General features: G+C 36.2%; 1 protein-coding gene across 6 annotated transcripts in view; it reads left to right on the top strand.

Moving 5' to 3' along the window:
- LOC100577332 (GATA-binding factor C) overlaps positions 1–6,267 on the top strand; it is an 84,082-nt gene extending 77,815 nt beyond the window's left edge. For 5 of the 6 annotated variants that reach the window (XM_026442316.1, XM_026442315.1, XM_016913667.2 and 2 more), the window contains exons 6-8: positions 611–800; positions 1,887–2,089; positions 2,398–6,267. In XM_026442316.1, coding sequence (XP_026298101.1) covers positions 611–800; positions 1,887–2,089; positions 2,398–2,424 — 420 coding nt within the window. In that variant the 3' untranslated portion in view covers positions 2,425–6,267. The remainder of the gene's footprint in view (positions 1–610; positions 801–1,886; positions 2,090–2,397) is intronic. The other variant, XM_016913668.2, reaches the window with a different exon arrangement.
- Positions 6,268–13,502: the final 7,235 nt, after the last annotated feature.

Raw genomic sequence — 13,502 nt, 5'->3', positions numbered from 1 at the left:
AAGCGATGATGAGGATACTATTTATGGAATAAGTATCTCGAATAATTAAAGTTTCGAAGAAGGAATTCAAAAAATTCTCTCTTAATTGAAAAACGTAATAATAATAATAATAATAATAATAATACGATCGACTGATGTATTATTTCTAGATATTTGCGAGCAAGAATTAAAGCAACGTTCTTACGTAATTGGAGAGGGGAGAGGGGAAAGTCGCTATTCTAACTTATTCAGTTATTATAAAATTCGATAAAGTATCTCGATAAAGAAATGGGAAACGCCGCGTCTAGACGAAAATTACCGGTCATGGGAGAAAAACTCTCCTCCAATCCAACACCTTGATTTTTCCACCTCGGCGAGGAGAGATGTGTTTGCAAAGAGAATTAACACGAGAACGCGAGCGGACGAGAATCGCTTAATTACGCGTTGAAACGCGGTGATTAACCCTGGCTGGGATCCCCCTTTATACGCTCGCCTCCCTCCAACGCAAGTATAACGCAAGTAGTTAGCGGAGTGCGCAGTCATTCGCACGGCGAAAGGCGAATCCGGAAGCCACGTTTAGATTAAAAAACCGATGATCGACTCAACGAATTGTTGGCTACGACTCTTGCAGGTGAATCGGCCGCTCACTATGAAGAAGGAGGGCATACAGACGAGGAACAGGAAACTGTCGTCGAAGAGCAAGAAGAAGAAGGCTGGCGGTTGTCTGGGGCTTGGTGGCGTGATGGGTGATATGATCAAGGCCAGCGGCCACCTCGACCTCGACAACAAACCCTTCCACTCGGGCTTCGGTTCACCCATGAGTAAGTTTAAATTTTTCATCATCAGCTGTTTTTTTACCACTCTTTATTTTTTAATAACTCCGTCTCCGTGATCCGTACTTTGATATAGTCGTTCATAGAGGATCTCGAATAATTATTCGAGAACGTGTTTCTCTTTTTTCTTTTGCAATTTTCGATGAAAGAGAATTGACGCTGTTTCCGTGATCCATATTTTGATACAGTCGTATGTTACGTCGATATATAATCTTGTTGTCGTTCATAGAGGATCTCAAATAATTATTCGAGAACGTGTTTCTCTTTTTTCTTTTGCAATTTTCGATGAAAGAGAATTAACGCTCTGTCTCCATAATCCATATTTTGATGTAATCGTATGTTACATTGGTACAGTATTGTTGTCGTTCATAGAGGATCCCAAATAATTATTCGATAACGTGTTTCTTTTTCTTTTTCTAAACGAGCCTTTGAATCAAAGAATCGAGCTTAGTATATAATCTATTTACGCGTTGGATTAAATTTTCTTTTCTCGTTTATAGCTCCGTTAATAATCGACTCTTTACACGTACAAATGCATAATTAATTATCGATACGAATTTTCCATATCCTTTTCCATTTATCAATTATATATCAATTACTCGAACGTTGAAGATAAATTTATAAAAAAAAAAAAGAACGAGAAAATATACGAGTCGAAGAGAAATTTATAAAAAAAAAAAAAGAAAAGGAGAAAATATACGAGTTGAAATTTATAAAAAAAAAAAAAGAATGAGACAATATACGAGTTGAAATTTATAAAAAAAAATATAGGAGTTGAAGAGAAATTTATAAAAAAAAAAAAGAATGAGACAATACACGAGTTGAAATTTATAAAAAAAAAAAAAAAGAATAAGGCAATATACGAGTTGAAATTTATAAAAAAAAAAATATAGGAGTTGAAGAGAAATTTATAAAAAAAAGAAAAGGAGAAAATATACGAGTTGAAATTTATAAAAAAAAAAAGAAAAGGAGAAAATATACGAGTTAAAAAGGAATTTATAAAATAGAAGGAAAGGAGAAAATATAGGAGTGTATATTGGGAAGGAAAATAAAAAATAATAATAATGATTGCAGGTACGTCGCAGCATCATCACACGATGCATCCAGCGATGCAGCACTACATGTATCACACGGGGGTGGGGGTGGCGGGTGGGCTCCACCAGGGATTCGCGCCCCCAGCGCCGCCACCGATCCACCCCCACTCGCACTCGCACTCCCATTCCCATCACATGACGAGTCTTCAGGGTCTCCAGTTGGCAGCCACGACGAACGCGATGGTGAGTCCGATTTTAACCAGTCCTGTTTTATCGAAACTTGAACGAAATTGAAAGTAAGGGTGAGTCGGTTCGTTTTTTCATGTCAGGGATGATTTTTAGATCCGACGTGGTTCTTTTATAAAGTTAGGGAAAAAAAAGTTTTACTTAAAGAAGAATACGCGATGTAGAATATGGTACAGTTGACGTTCATCGAGTAAATTTGACGAATTTAATTTGATTTAATCGTCGACTCACCCCCCTCGAGGAAAGGGGGAGTGGTTCTGAAGGAGGGAAACCACCATGGTTTGTTCTTGTTTGCCTGTTTTCAGACCGGTTGGCGATCGGAGTACACATGAATCGTGAACGATCAACAGCTCAGGACGCAGCCCACCACTCTCGTTCTAACGTAGATCGCGAGACCCGAGCTCTCCTCTCTTTCTCTCTCCGCGAATTGTATCGAGAGACGTTCGAGAGGCGCGGTGAAAAGAAACGAAGGAATACGTGGACGAAAATCGGACGAGTCGCGAAATGTTTTTTCTTTCTTTCTCTCTCTTTTTCTCTCTCTTTCGTTTCTTTCTTTCTTTCTTTCGAATCCGTACCCTTTTCCGTTTTTCGCGATCTCGAAATATCGAATGTAAATATGTAAAGTTTCGCACAAGGTAAGGGCAGTCGAGCCCAGGCCCCAAGTACAAACGAAGTCAAGCTAAAAATAACTCGTATCGTGTCTAATTAGACGTGCTCCTGTAAATAGACGAACAATTATATATATATATATATATATATATATGATAATATATATATATATATCTCTATAAAATCGCAAGAGTTTCTATTAACGTGAGTGCATGGCGTGAAATAAAAGAAGAAAAAAAAGAAAAAAAAATAACGGGGGGTTATTAACGTTACAACCTCCCCTCCCTTCCCTTCTTTGTCGTGGATCGCCCCTTCGAAGACGAATTCTTCTACCGATGACTGATGATGAACGAGCGGGGATTAAAATTATTTATTCGAGGATATATATATATATATACGACGTGTTCAATTCTGTTCGAAAAGGGTATGAAACCCTTGGGAACCGGGTCTTCGGAGGCCGAGGTGTATTATCTAGTTTGTAAGAGCGTGTATATCATCCAACATCGTGCGAAACATCGTGCAATTTTAAAAAGTCTTTTTATTAAAAAAAAAAAAAACGCGAAGAATTTCCCGCGCGAGGGGAAGGACCATTGGACGCCGATTTTCATTCCTTTCTTCCCGATCCTTCCTTTCGTTCCACGAGGAAAAAAAAATTCAACGCGATCGAATACACATTTCGCACCGACTGGTTACTCGAAGAGGGAAATATGGCGGTCCCCGTGGAACGCGACGCGGTGGCGCCATCTGCTCGCCGACAAAATTCAGTAGCGAACAAGGACTTGCTTTGTACGAACGTTTCCAACGCGTCGATTCTTGAACGAAGATTCTTCCTCGTGGAACGCGATCTAGTTCGTCGATAGTTTACAGCGATGGAATATACCAATATCGTTAAACGGAAACCAATCTCGCACAATCGCGTTCGACGAGGAGAAAAATTAAATAATCGATCGAAAGCATATTTTCTACGGTTCCAACGAGGCGTGATGAGTTTTCCCCCCCCTCTCCCTTGGAACGCGATTGTGGCGCCATAGCCACTCGTCCACGGTTAATCTCGCGATGGAACGCCGTTAAATGGAAAGCTTTCAATCGCGTTCGACGCGAGGAGAGAAAATAGTTGAAACCATTGATCGATCGAAGGAATATTTTCCGCTCGTTCCAAGTTCGAAGTGTGGTGAATTGTGAATTGTGTCGTCTGCTCCCGTACAATGCTATTTCGGTTTATCCTCCGTGCACGAGAATCGGCGTCCAGTCGTTCGAGCCATCGCGTCGTGTGTCGTGTTTAGCGATAGCGAGCAGCAACGTTAGGTGTATAAAGCACACGTAGAAAAAAAAAAAAGTCGGTAAATTATATGGATTTTTGATCCGGTGATCCAGATCGCGGAGTCGAGAAAGTCCCGAGATTCAGAATTAGATAAAAAAAAAAGGAAAAAAAAAAAAGAAACATGATCGTTCGTAAAGAAAGAAACCGAAAAAAGAAAAAAAAAAAGGAAAAGAAAATTGTACACAGGAAGGGGGGGAGAAGAAAATGGGAAAATGGGACTGTGGACACGAGAGACGGAGCACTAGGAGACAGAAATGCCAGAGCGAAAATACAAAAAAAAAAAGGAAAAAAAAAAAGAAAAAAAAGAATAAATAAGTAAACAAATAATAAAATAAAATAATAAAATAGGGTAAATAAAATTCGCGGAATGTAAATTTTGTATCTTCGAGATTGTGTACCGTTATCATTGTAATAATAGTACATATATATATATATATATATATATAAATATTATAAATATATAAATAAAAAAAAGTCTATATATATATATATAAAGATGAATATAAATATTATAAATATTATAAATAACGATTAAGAAAGAGAGAGAGAAGACGCGTGTGCGAATTTGCGTGAATGTCGCGTATGTATGTGTATCTGTGTGTCTGTGTCTGTGTGTGTGCGTATTTGCGGGCGCGCGCGCGCGCGCGGTTGGCGAAAAGCAAAATGAGTCAAAAGGAGAGGGGAGAGGGGAGAGGGGAGGAGTAAAAGTGATTGTGCATAAATTAGCGGTTAATTGCGCATCGTAAGATTTGCATCTAGATAGTCGGAGCGCGCGATGGTAATTAAAACGATTTATCGCGAGCGAGAAAGGTTAATAGCCGTGAATGACGATTATCATTATTATTCTTATTACTATTATCGTGGTCGCCAATCGGCCGGTATCGCCGATTATTCATTAATCTCTCCTTCTCTAATTAATTAATTAATTAATCGCGCGGGCACATACACACTCGGCACGAGCCGGCCAAGACACGCCGCAAATTGCGATCCTTTCTTTTCTCGATCTTCGCTAAGGCCGCGTTTCCACCACGAAAAAGAGGGGTGGGGGGGGGAGTGGGAATCCTCCGCCCTCTTCGCGTTCGAATCGATCGATCGATCGATCGATCCCTCGCATTTCAAAATTCCCACCATTCTTTTTAGCATCTCATCCCATTGTTCGTATTAATTTTTGCTTTCGGATACGAATTTTTTTTTTTTTTTTTTTTTCAATTTTTAAGACATCACACCGAACTTTGCAAAACTTTGGATCGTGTTTCTCGCTCGATTGCAGCGAGCTTGCAGTTGCTATCAGGATTTGGATTTGGATTGTAAAATTTCCATATCCTTTTCCACGAGTCAAATCCGCACGAAAGTAGATCGAGAAACGACGATCCAAATACGATCCCTGGACGATATATTCCTACTGCTTTTGAATATAAAAAAAAAAAAACTCGAAAAAACAGTGTTTCTCAGTGTTTCTCGCCTCGATATTTTTAGTACGGTCGGAAAAAAAAAAAGAAAAAATTTTTGTAACGAGACTACGAGAAGAGAATATTAATCATTAACACGGAGAGGCACTGGTCTCTGGAAATGCGATGGATCGAACGTTCGCGAATCTCTTCGAGATCGGGGCTCGAAGGAAAATCTGACGGATGAGAGGTGATGTTGAGATTTCGAAGAAAAAAAGAAATAAAGAAAAGACTGATGAGGAGGAGGGAGAAAGGAAGGGATGTTTGTCCGCGAGACGCCGGCCCGCCCCATTTTCTCGCGATCGGATTTACAGTTCAGAGGTAAAGAAGGGAGGACAGGGGGCAGACGAGGGGGCAGGTTATTCTAATAATAAAAAAAAAAAAAATAGTATTATTAGAGAGTAGCGTGTAGAGACTGTATAAAGAGAGAGGAAAGGGGGGGAGGGGGGGAATAGAATACACGAGTGTGTGCACGAAGTATAGCGAAGGGGAAGAGAAAAAGAGACGAAAGTTGGACGGGAAAGGGTGACAGGACGAAAGCGGACGGAGGCGTGTAATGGATGGAAGATACGATCCAGGCGCGTGTATCGGTGGTCACATCTCGTTGAAGGAAGGAAGGAAGGAAGGAAGGAAGGAAGAGGATGTCTCGACGGTGGATTCGACGAATGTTCGATCGATGATGGGCGTTTCGTGGCGACACTGATTTTTTTCGTGGACATGTATAAAGCGACATTGTAAGATATCGTTGTAAAAAAAGGTTTTAACTTAAAAATAAATTAACGATAATTCACGCATAATTCACGCAAGCTTGTTTTTTTTTTTTTATTTCTGTTTTCTTATTTTTATCACACCACGACGGTTTTTTTTTTTAAATAGAACCTCGCTTTTGTTACAATATATGTGATATACTCGAGAGATATTTTGAGAAAATAAATAAAGCGTACGAGTCTTTCGATCGTATTAATTATGACGGTATATGAAACGTATTAGTAGTTGAGATAGAATCCATTGTTGCTGTTGTTATCCTTAGCCTTGTAAGAATTATATCAATCGTTAAATTTCTCATACGCATCTCTCTCTCTCTCTTTTTTTTTTATTTAATTTCCATTTAATTATATTCCATCAGAATGAATCTGTCTATGAGCTAAAAATGAAATAAATGTCAAGTATGAGATCTCAAAGAGTTAACTTCTTTTTCTCGTTCTTCACCGTTTCTTGAAAAGGAGAAATTTTTTTTTAAGGATAAGGATCGAGGAGTTGGTAAGTTTTTCACTGACGATTCGAAAGGGGGTATAATTGGGCCGAGATATCAAGGACTTTATTAACAGGTGCGAGTTAATTAAACGTTATCAAGTCGGTACGAGGTGTTAACATGTAAATCAAAGGCCGAGATAAGTCGGCGGCATTCGCGAAAGCGAATAAATTCCGTCGGCGGCGACCGATGGCTATCGATATCCGGCGTGGAAAAGGAAGAATGCATCCCTTCTGGATGGAATGGTTCTCGATAGTAGTGCGCCAACATCGATCGATTTTTTACGCGAGGAATCGATAGAAAGATACAGAAGACTACAGAATTGTCTCTTTTACTTTCTTTTTTCATTAGGTGGACATTCAATGGATCGTTATGGCGCGTTAATCTCGTTTTTCAATTTATTATATATTTAAACATTTTCTTTTTTTTTTAGAGGATATTTAGAAGCACTAAATATTAACAAAGCATTAAAAGGAATATTATTATATATAAAGAAAGAAAGTTGATCTTCAGAGGTTTTCTTACGTATCCAATTATGAAAAAAATTAATAATATCAAGATATCAGCTTTGTTGCAAGTATACCATTTTTATTTTACTTTTTATTATTACAAAAAATAAACAAGATATTTCAGATATAACAATATCACTCATTACATTCTTCAATACTATAAGAAGATGAGTCTCTCGTTATAAATTGGTAAGTATAATAAGGTAAGTATACTTAGATTTAAGAGAACTGTTGAAAAAATGATAAAAAACATAAAAAAATGATAGCTGCAACAGGTAAGTATGGGAAAGGTAAGTATGGAAAAGGTAAGTATTTCACAGGTAAGTAAAATTTAACATAAAATTTAATAAAATTTTGGTTTTTGAAAATATTAGAAAAATTTTGCAAGCTACCTCTTGTCTCATTATATTCTCCTAATAAAAAGTTAGAATTTTGAAAGTTTCCTGTCAAAAATTTCGATTTTGTATTAGGAGAATATGATAAATAAGGAGGTGGCACGTGAAATTTTTCGGGGAATTTTGAATTTAGACATTTTTGGCGGAAATTTCCACTTTGTATTAGGAGAATATAATTGGATAGGAAGTGGCACATGGAATTTTTCCATAAATTCAAACATTTAGGAATTTTTGGCCGAAATTTCCACTTTGTATTAGGAGAATATAATTGGATAGGAGATGGCACATGGAATTTTTCTATAAATTCGAAGGTTCAGAAATTTTTGGCCGAAATTTCCACTTTGTATTAGGAGAATATGATCAGTGAGGAGGTGGCACGTGAAATTTTTCGGGGAATTTTTAAATTAGAAATTTTTGGCCGAAATTTCCAATTTGTATTAGGAGAATATAATTGGATAGGAGGTGGCACATGGAATTTTTCCATAAATTCAAACATTTAGGAATTTTTGGCCGAAATTTCCACTTTGTATTAGGAGAATATAATTGGATAGGAGGTGGCACATGGAATTTTTCTATAAATTCGAAGGTTCAGAAATTTTTGGCCGAAATTTCCACTTTGTATTAGGAGAATATGATCAGTGAGGAGGTGGCACGTGAAATTTTTCGGGGAATTTTTAAATTAGAAATTTTTGGCCGAAATTTCCACTTTGTATTAGGAGAATATAATTGGATAGGAGGTGGTACATGGAATTTTTCCATAAATTCAAACATTTAAAAATTTCTGGCCGAAATTTCCACCTTGTATTAGGAGAATATAATTGGATAGGAGGTGGCACATGGAATTTTTCTATAAATTCGAAGGTTCAGAAATTTTTGGCCGAAATTTCCACTTTGTATTAGGAGAATATGATCAGTGAGGAGGTGGCACGTGAAATTTTTCGGGGAATTTTTAAATTAGAAATTTTTGGCTGAAATTTCCACTTTGTATTAGGAGAATATGATCAGTGAGGAGGTGGCACGTGAAATTTTTCGGGGAATTTTTAAATTAGAAATTTTTGGCCGAAATTTCCACTTTGTATTAGGAGAATATAATTGGATAAGAGGTGCCACATGGAATTTTTCGATAAATTCAAACGTTTAGGAATTTTTGGCCGAAATTTCCAATTTGTATTAGGAGAATATAATTGGATAGGAGGTGGCACATGGAATTTTTCCATAAATTCAAACATTTAGGAATTTTTGGCCGAAATTTCCACTTTGTATTAGGAGAATATAATTGGATAGGAGATGGCACATGGAATTTTTCTATAAATTCGAAGGTTCAGAAATTTTTGGCCGAAATTTCCACTTTGTATTAGGAGAATATGATCAGTGAGGAGGTGGCACGTGAAATTTTTCGGGGAATTTTTAAATTAGAAATTTTTGGCCGAAATTTCCACTTTGTATTAGGAGAATATAATTGGATAGGAGGTGGCACATGGAATTTTTCCATAAATTCAAACATTTAGAAATTTCTGGCCGAAATTTCCACTTTGTATTAGGAGAATATAATTGGATAGGAGGTGGCACATGGAATTTTTCTATAAATTCGAAGGTTCAGAAATTTTTGGCCGAAATTTCCACTTTGTATTAGGAGAATATGATCAGTGAGGAGGTGGCACGTGAAATTTTTCGGGGAATTTTTAAATTAGAAATTTTTGGCCGAAATTTCCACTTTGTATTAGGAGAATATGATCAGTGAGGAGGTGGCACGTGAAATTTTTCCATAAATTCAAACATTTAGGAATTTTTGGCCGAAATTTCCACTTTGAATTAGGAGAATATAATTGGATAGGAGGTGGCACATGGAATTTTTCTATAAATTCGAAGGTTCAGAAATTTTTGGCCGAAATTTCCACTTTGTATTAGGAGAATATGATCAGTGAGGAGGTGGCACGTGAAATTTTTCGGGGAATTTTTAAATTAGAAATTTTTGGCCGAAATTTCCACTTTGTATTAGGAGAATATGATCAGTGAGGAGGTGGCACGTGAAATTTTTCGGGGAATTTTTAAATTAGAAATTTTTGGCCGAAATTTCCACTTTGTATTAGGAGAATATAATTGGATAAGAGGTGGCACATGGAATTTTTCGATAAATTCAAACGTTTAGGAATTTTTGGCCGAAATTTCCACTTAGTATTAGGAGAATATAATTAGATAGGAGGTGGCACATGGAATTTTTCCATGAATTCAAACGTTTAGGAATTTTTGGCCGAAATTTCCAATTTGTATTAGGAGAATATAATTGGATAGGAGGTGGCACATGGAATTTTTCTATAAAGTTGAAAGTTCAGAAATTTTTGGCCAAAATTTCGATTTTGTATTAGGAGAATATGATAAGTGAGGAGGTGGCATGTGAAATTTTTCGCGGAATTTTTAATTTAGAAATTTTTGGCCGAAAATTCGATTGTGTATTAGGAGAATATAATTGGATAGGAGGTGGCACATGGAATTTTTCCATAAATTCAAAAGTTTAGGAATTTTTGGCCAAAATATCGATTTTGTATTAGGAGAATATGATAAGTGAGGAGGTGGCACGTGAAATTTTTCGGAGAATTTTGAATTTAGAAATTTTTGGCCGAAAATTCGATTTTGTATTAGGAGAATATAATTGGATAGGAGGTGGCACATTGAATTTTTGTATAAAGTGGAAAGTTCAGAAATTTTTGGTCAATATTTCGATTTTGTATTAGGAGAATATGATAAGTGAGGAGGTGGCACGTGAAATTTTTCCGGGAATTTTTAATTTAGAAATTTTTAGCCGAAATTTCCACTTTGTATTAGGAGAATATGATAAGTGAGGAGGTGGCACGTAAAATTTTTCCTGGAATTTTTAATTTAGAAATTTTTGACCGAAATTTCCACTTTGTATTAGGAGAATATAATTGGATAGGAGGTGGCACGTGAAATTTTTCGAGGCATTTTTAATTTAGAAATTTTTGGCCGAAACTTCCACTTTGTATTAGGAGAATATAATTGGATAGGAGGTGGCACATGGAATTTTTCCATAAACTCAAAAGTTTAGAAATTTTTGGCCGAAATTTCCACTTTGTATTAGGACAATATAATTGAATAGGAGGTGGCACGTGAAATTTTTCGAGGAATTTTTAATTTAGAAATTTTTGGCCGAAATTTCCACTTTGTATTAGGAGAATATGATCAGTGAGGAGGTGGCACGTGAAATTTTTCGAGGAATTATTAATTTAGAAATTTTTGGTCGAAATTTTCATTTTGTATTAGGAGAATATAATTGGATAGGAAGTGGCACATGGAATTTTTCGAGGAATTTTTAATTTAGAAATTTTTGGCCGAAATTTCCACTTTGTATTAGGAGAATATGATCAGTGAAGAGGTGGCACGTGAAATTTTTCGGGGAATTTTTAATTTAGAAATTTTTGGCCGAAATTTCCACTTTGTATTAGGAGAGGAGGTGGCAGATTGAATTTTTCTATAAAGTGGAATGTTCAGAAATTTTTGGCCAAAATTCTGATTTTGTATTAGGAGAATATGATAAGTGAGGAGGTGGCACGTGAAATTTTGCGGGGAATTTTTAATTTAGAAATTTTTGGCCGAAACTTCCACTTTGTATTAGGAGAATATAATTGGATAGGAGGTGGCACATGGAATTTTTCCATAAACTCAAAAGTTTAGAAATTTTTGGCCGAAATTTCCACTTTGTATTAGGAGAATATAATTGGATAGGAGGTGGCACATGGAATTTTTCTATAAAGTGGAAAGTTCAGAAATTTTTGGCCGAAATTTCGATTTTGTATTAGGAGAATATGATAAGTGAGGAGGTGGCACGTGAAATTTTTCCGGGAATTTTTAATTTAGAAATTTTTAGCCGAAATTTCGATTTTGTATTAGGAGAATATAATTGGATAGGAGGTGGCACATGGAATTTTTCCATAAATTCAAAAGTTTAGGAATTTTTGGCCAAAATATCGATTTTGTATTAGGAGAATATGATAAGTGAGGAGGTGGCACGTGAAATTTTTCCGGGAATTTTTAATTTAGAAATTTTTAGCCGAAATTTCGATTTTGTATTAGGAGAATATAATTGGATAGGAGGTGGCACATGGAATTTTTCCATAAATTCAAAAGTTTAGGAATTTTTGGCCAAAATATCGATTTTGTATTAGGAGAATATGATAAGTGAGGAGGTGGCACGTGAAATTTTTCGGAGAATTTTGAATTTAGAAATTTTTGGCCGAAATTCTGATTTTGTATTAGGAGAATATGATAAGTGAGGAGGTGGCACGTGAAATTTTTCCGGGAATTTTTAATTTAGAAATTTTTGGCCGAAATTTCGATTTTGTATTAGAAGAATATAATTGGATAGGAGGTGGCACATTGAATTTTTGTATAAAGTGGAAAGTTCAGAAATTTTTGGTCAATATTTCGATTTTGTATTAGGAGAATATGATAAGTGAGGAGGTGGCACGTGAAATTTTTCCGGGAATTTTTAATTTAGAAATTTTTGGCCGAAAATTCGATTTTATATTAGGAGAATATAATTGGATAGGAGGTGGCACATGGAATTTTTCTATAAAGTGGAAAGTTCCGAAATTTTTGGTCAAAATTTCGATTTTGTATTAGGAGAATATGATAAGTGAGGAGGTGGTAGGAAAAGGTTTTTTGGGGATATACTTACCTTTTATACTTACCTTGTATACTTACCTTTTAAATACTTACCTTTTTATATTATTTTTTCAGGAACAATTCATTTTTTCATCATTTTACTTAAATCTAATTTACTTATCTATTTTATACTTACCTTGTTGCATGCAGTTGCAATTTTGTCGGACCTGAAATCAAAAATACAAAGATTAATAAAACACGTGTATCATGGAAAAGGAAATAATTTACACGTAAAATATATCCATGGGTAAACTAATTTATAATATCTGTATTATATCTCTAAAAAGGAAATAAAACTAAAATCTACAATACGCACAAATACATATATCCAGTGAAATAAGAACCACGAATCATAAAGCAACAAATCAAATCAATCTACACTTAACTAACTCTTATAAGTCTCGTTACCGTTTCAACTCGTAATCACAATCTTAATAAACTACTTCCATCTACCATTCTAAATCAACTACAAACCCCTTAAACCATTAACTTTTCTACTACATATTCAACCACTTACTCCAAGAATCACGCAACAACTGACTCGCACGACAAACGATGCAACTTAAGGGCATTGATGGCATGGATCCATCCTGGAGGAAGCAAAACGTCTCGTTTCACGGCGAATTAAATTCGTATATGGGTTTCCACTAAGTCTCGGCAGCTGGCCAGCAAATGGCTGCCACGAGGTGAGTCGACGGAGGGGAGGAAGGGGGGCGAGGGATCTCGAGGAATCGAAAGGAACAGCCATAAGGATAATCGTTATTGGAGGGTGGACGCGTTAGTCTTGTGGAAAACTGGCCGAGATTTCGCGTAATCCCCTTCCCTCCAAGCTTCTTTGCTTTCTCAGGAGTCAACTGCCTCCTCCACCACCTTTTCCCTTTGCGCGGTTCGCCGCAGCTGCCTTCGAGATCCATCCCGTTTCCTCCATCGATAACACGATTGCAGGGCAAATTCTGAAACATGAAACGATTTTTTTAGAGTTTAAAGGAAGAATGTTCGTTCCATTAACCTTTTTTATTAAGAAAAATTGAAGGCTTTTGTACATTTTTTTCAGAGTTTGAAAATGATCGAAGAAATATTGATCGAAGAAAATTTTGCATTTGATTAGGGAGAGGGTTTGAATTTTATTCTAATATAGATACGATAAAAGGAAAAGGTTTCGAAACGTGAACGAATTTAAGTAGAAATTTTAACGT

This window comes from Apis mellifera, linkage group LG8 (assembly GCF_003254395.2).
Source record: "Apis mellifera strain DH4 linkage group LG8, Amel_HAv3.1, whole genome shotgun sequence".
Lineage (NCBI taxonomy): Eukaryota > Metazoa > Arthropoda > Insecta > Hymenoptera > Apidae > Apis > Apis mellifera.
Note: the sequence above shows the minus strand (reverse complement) of the source record. Positions and strands in the feature narration are given on the sequence as shown.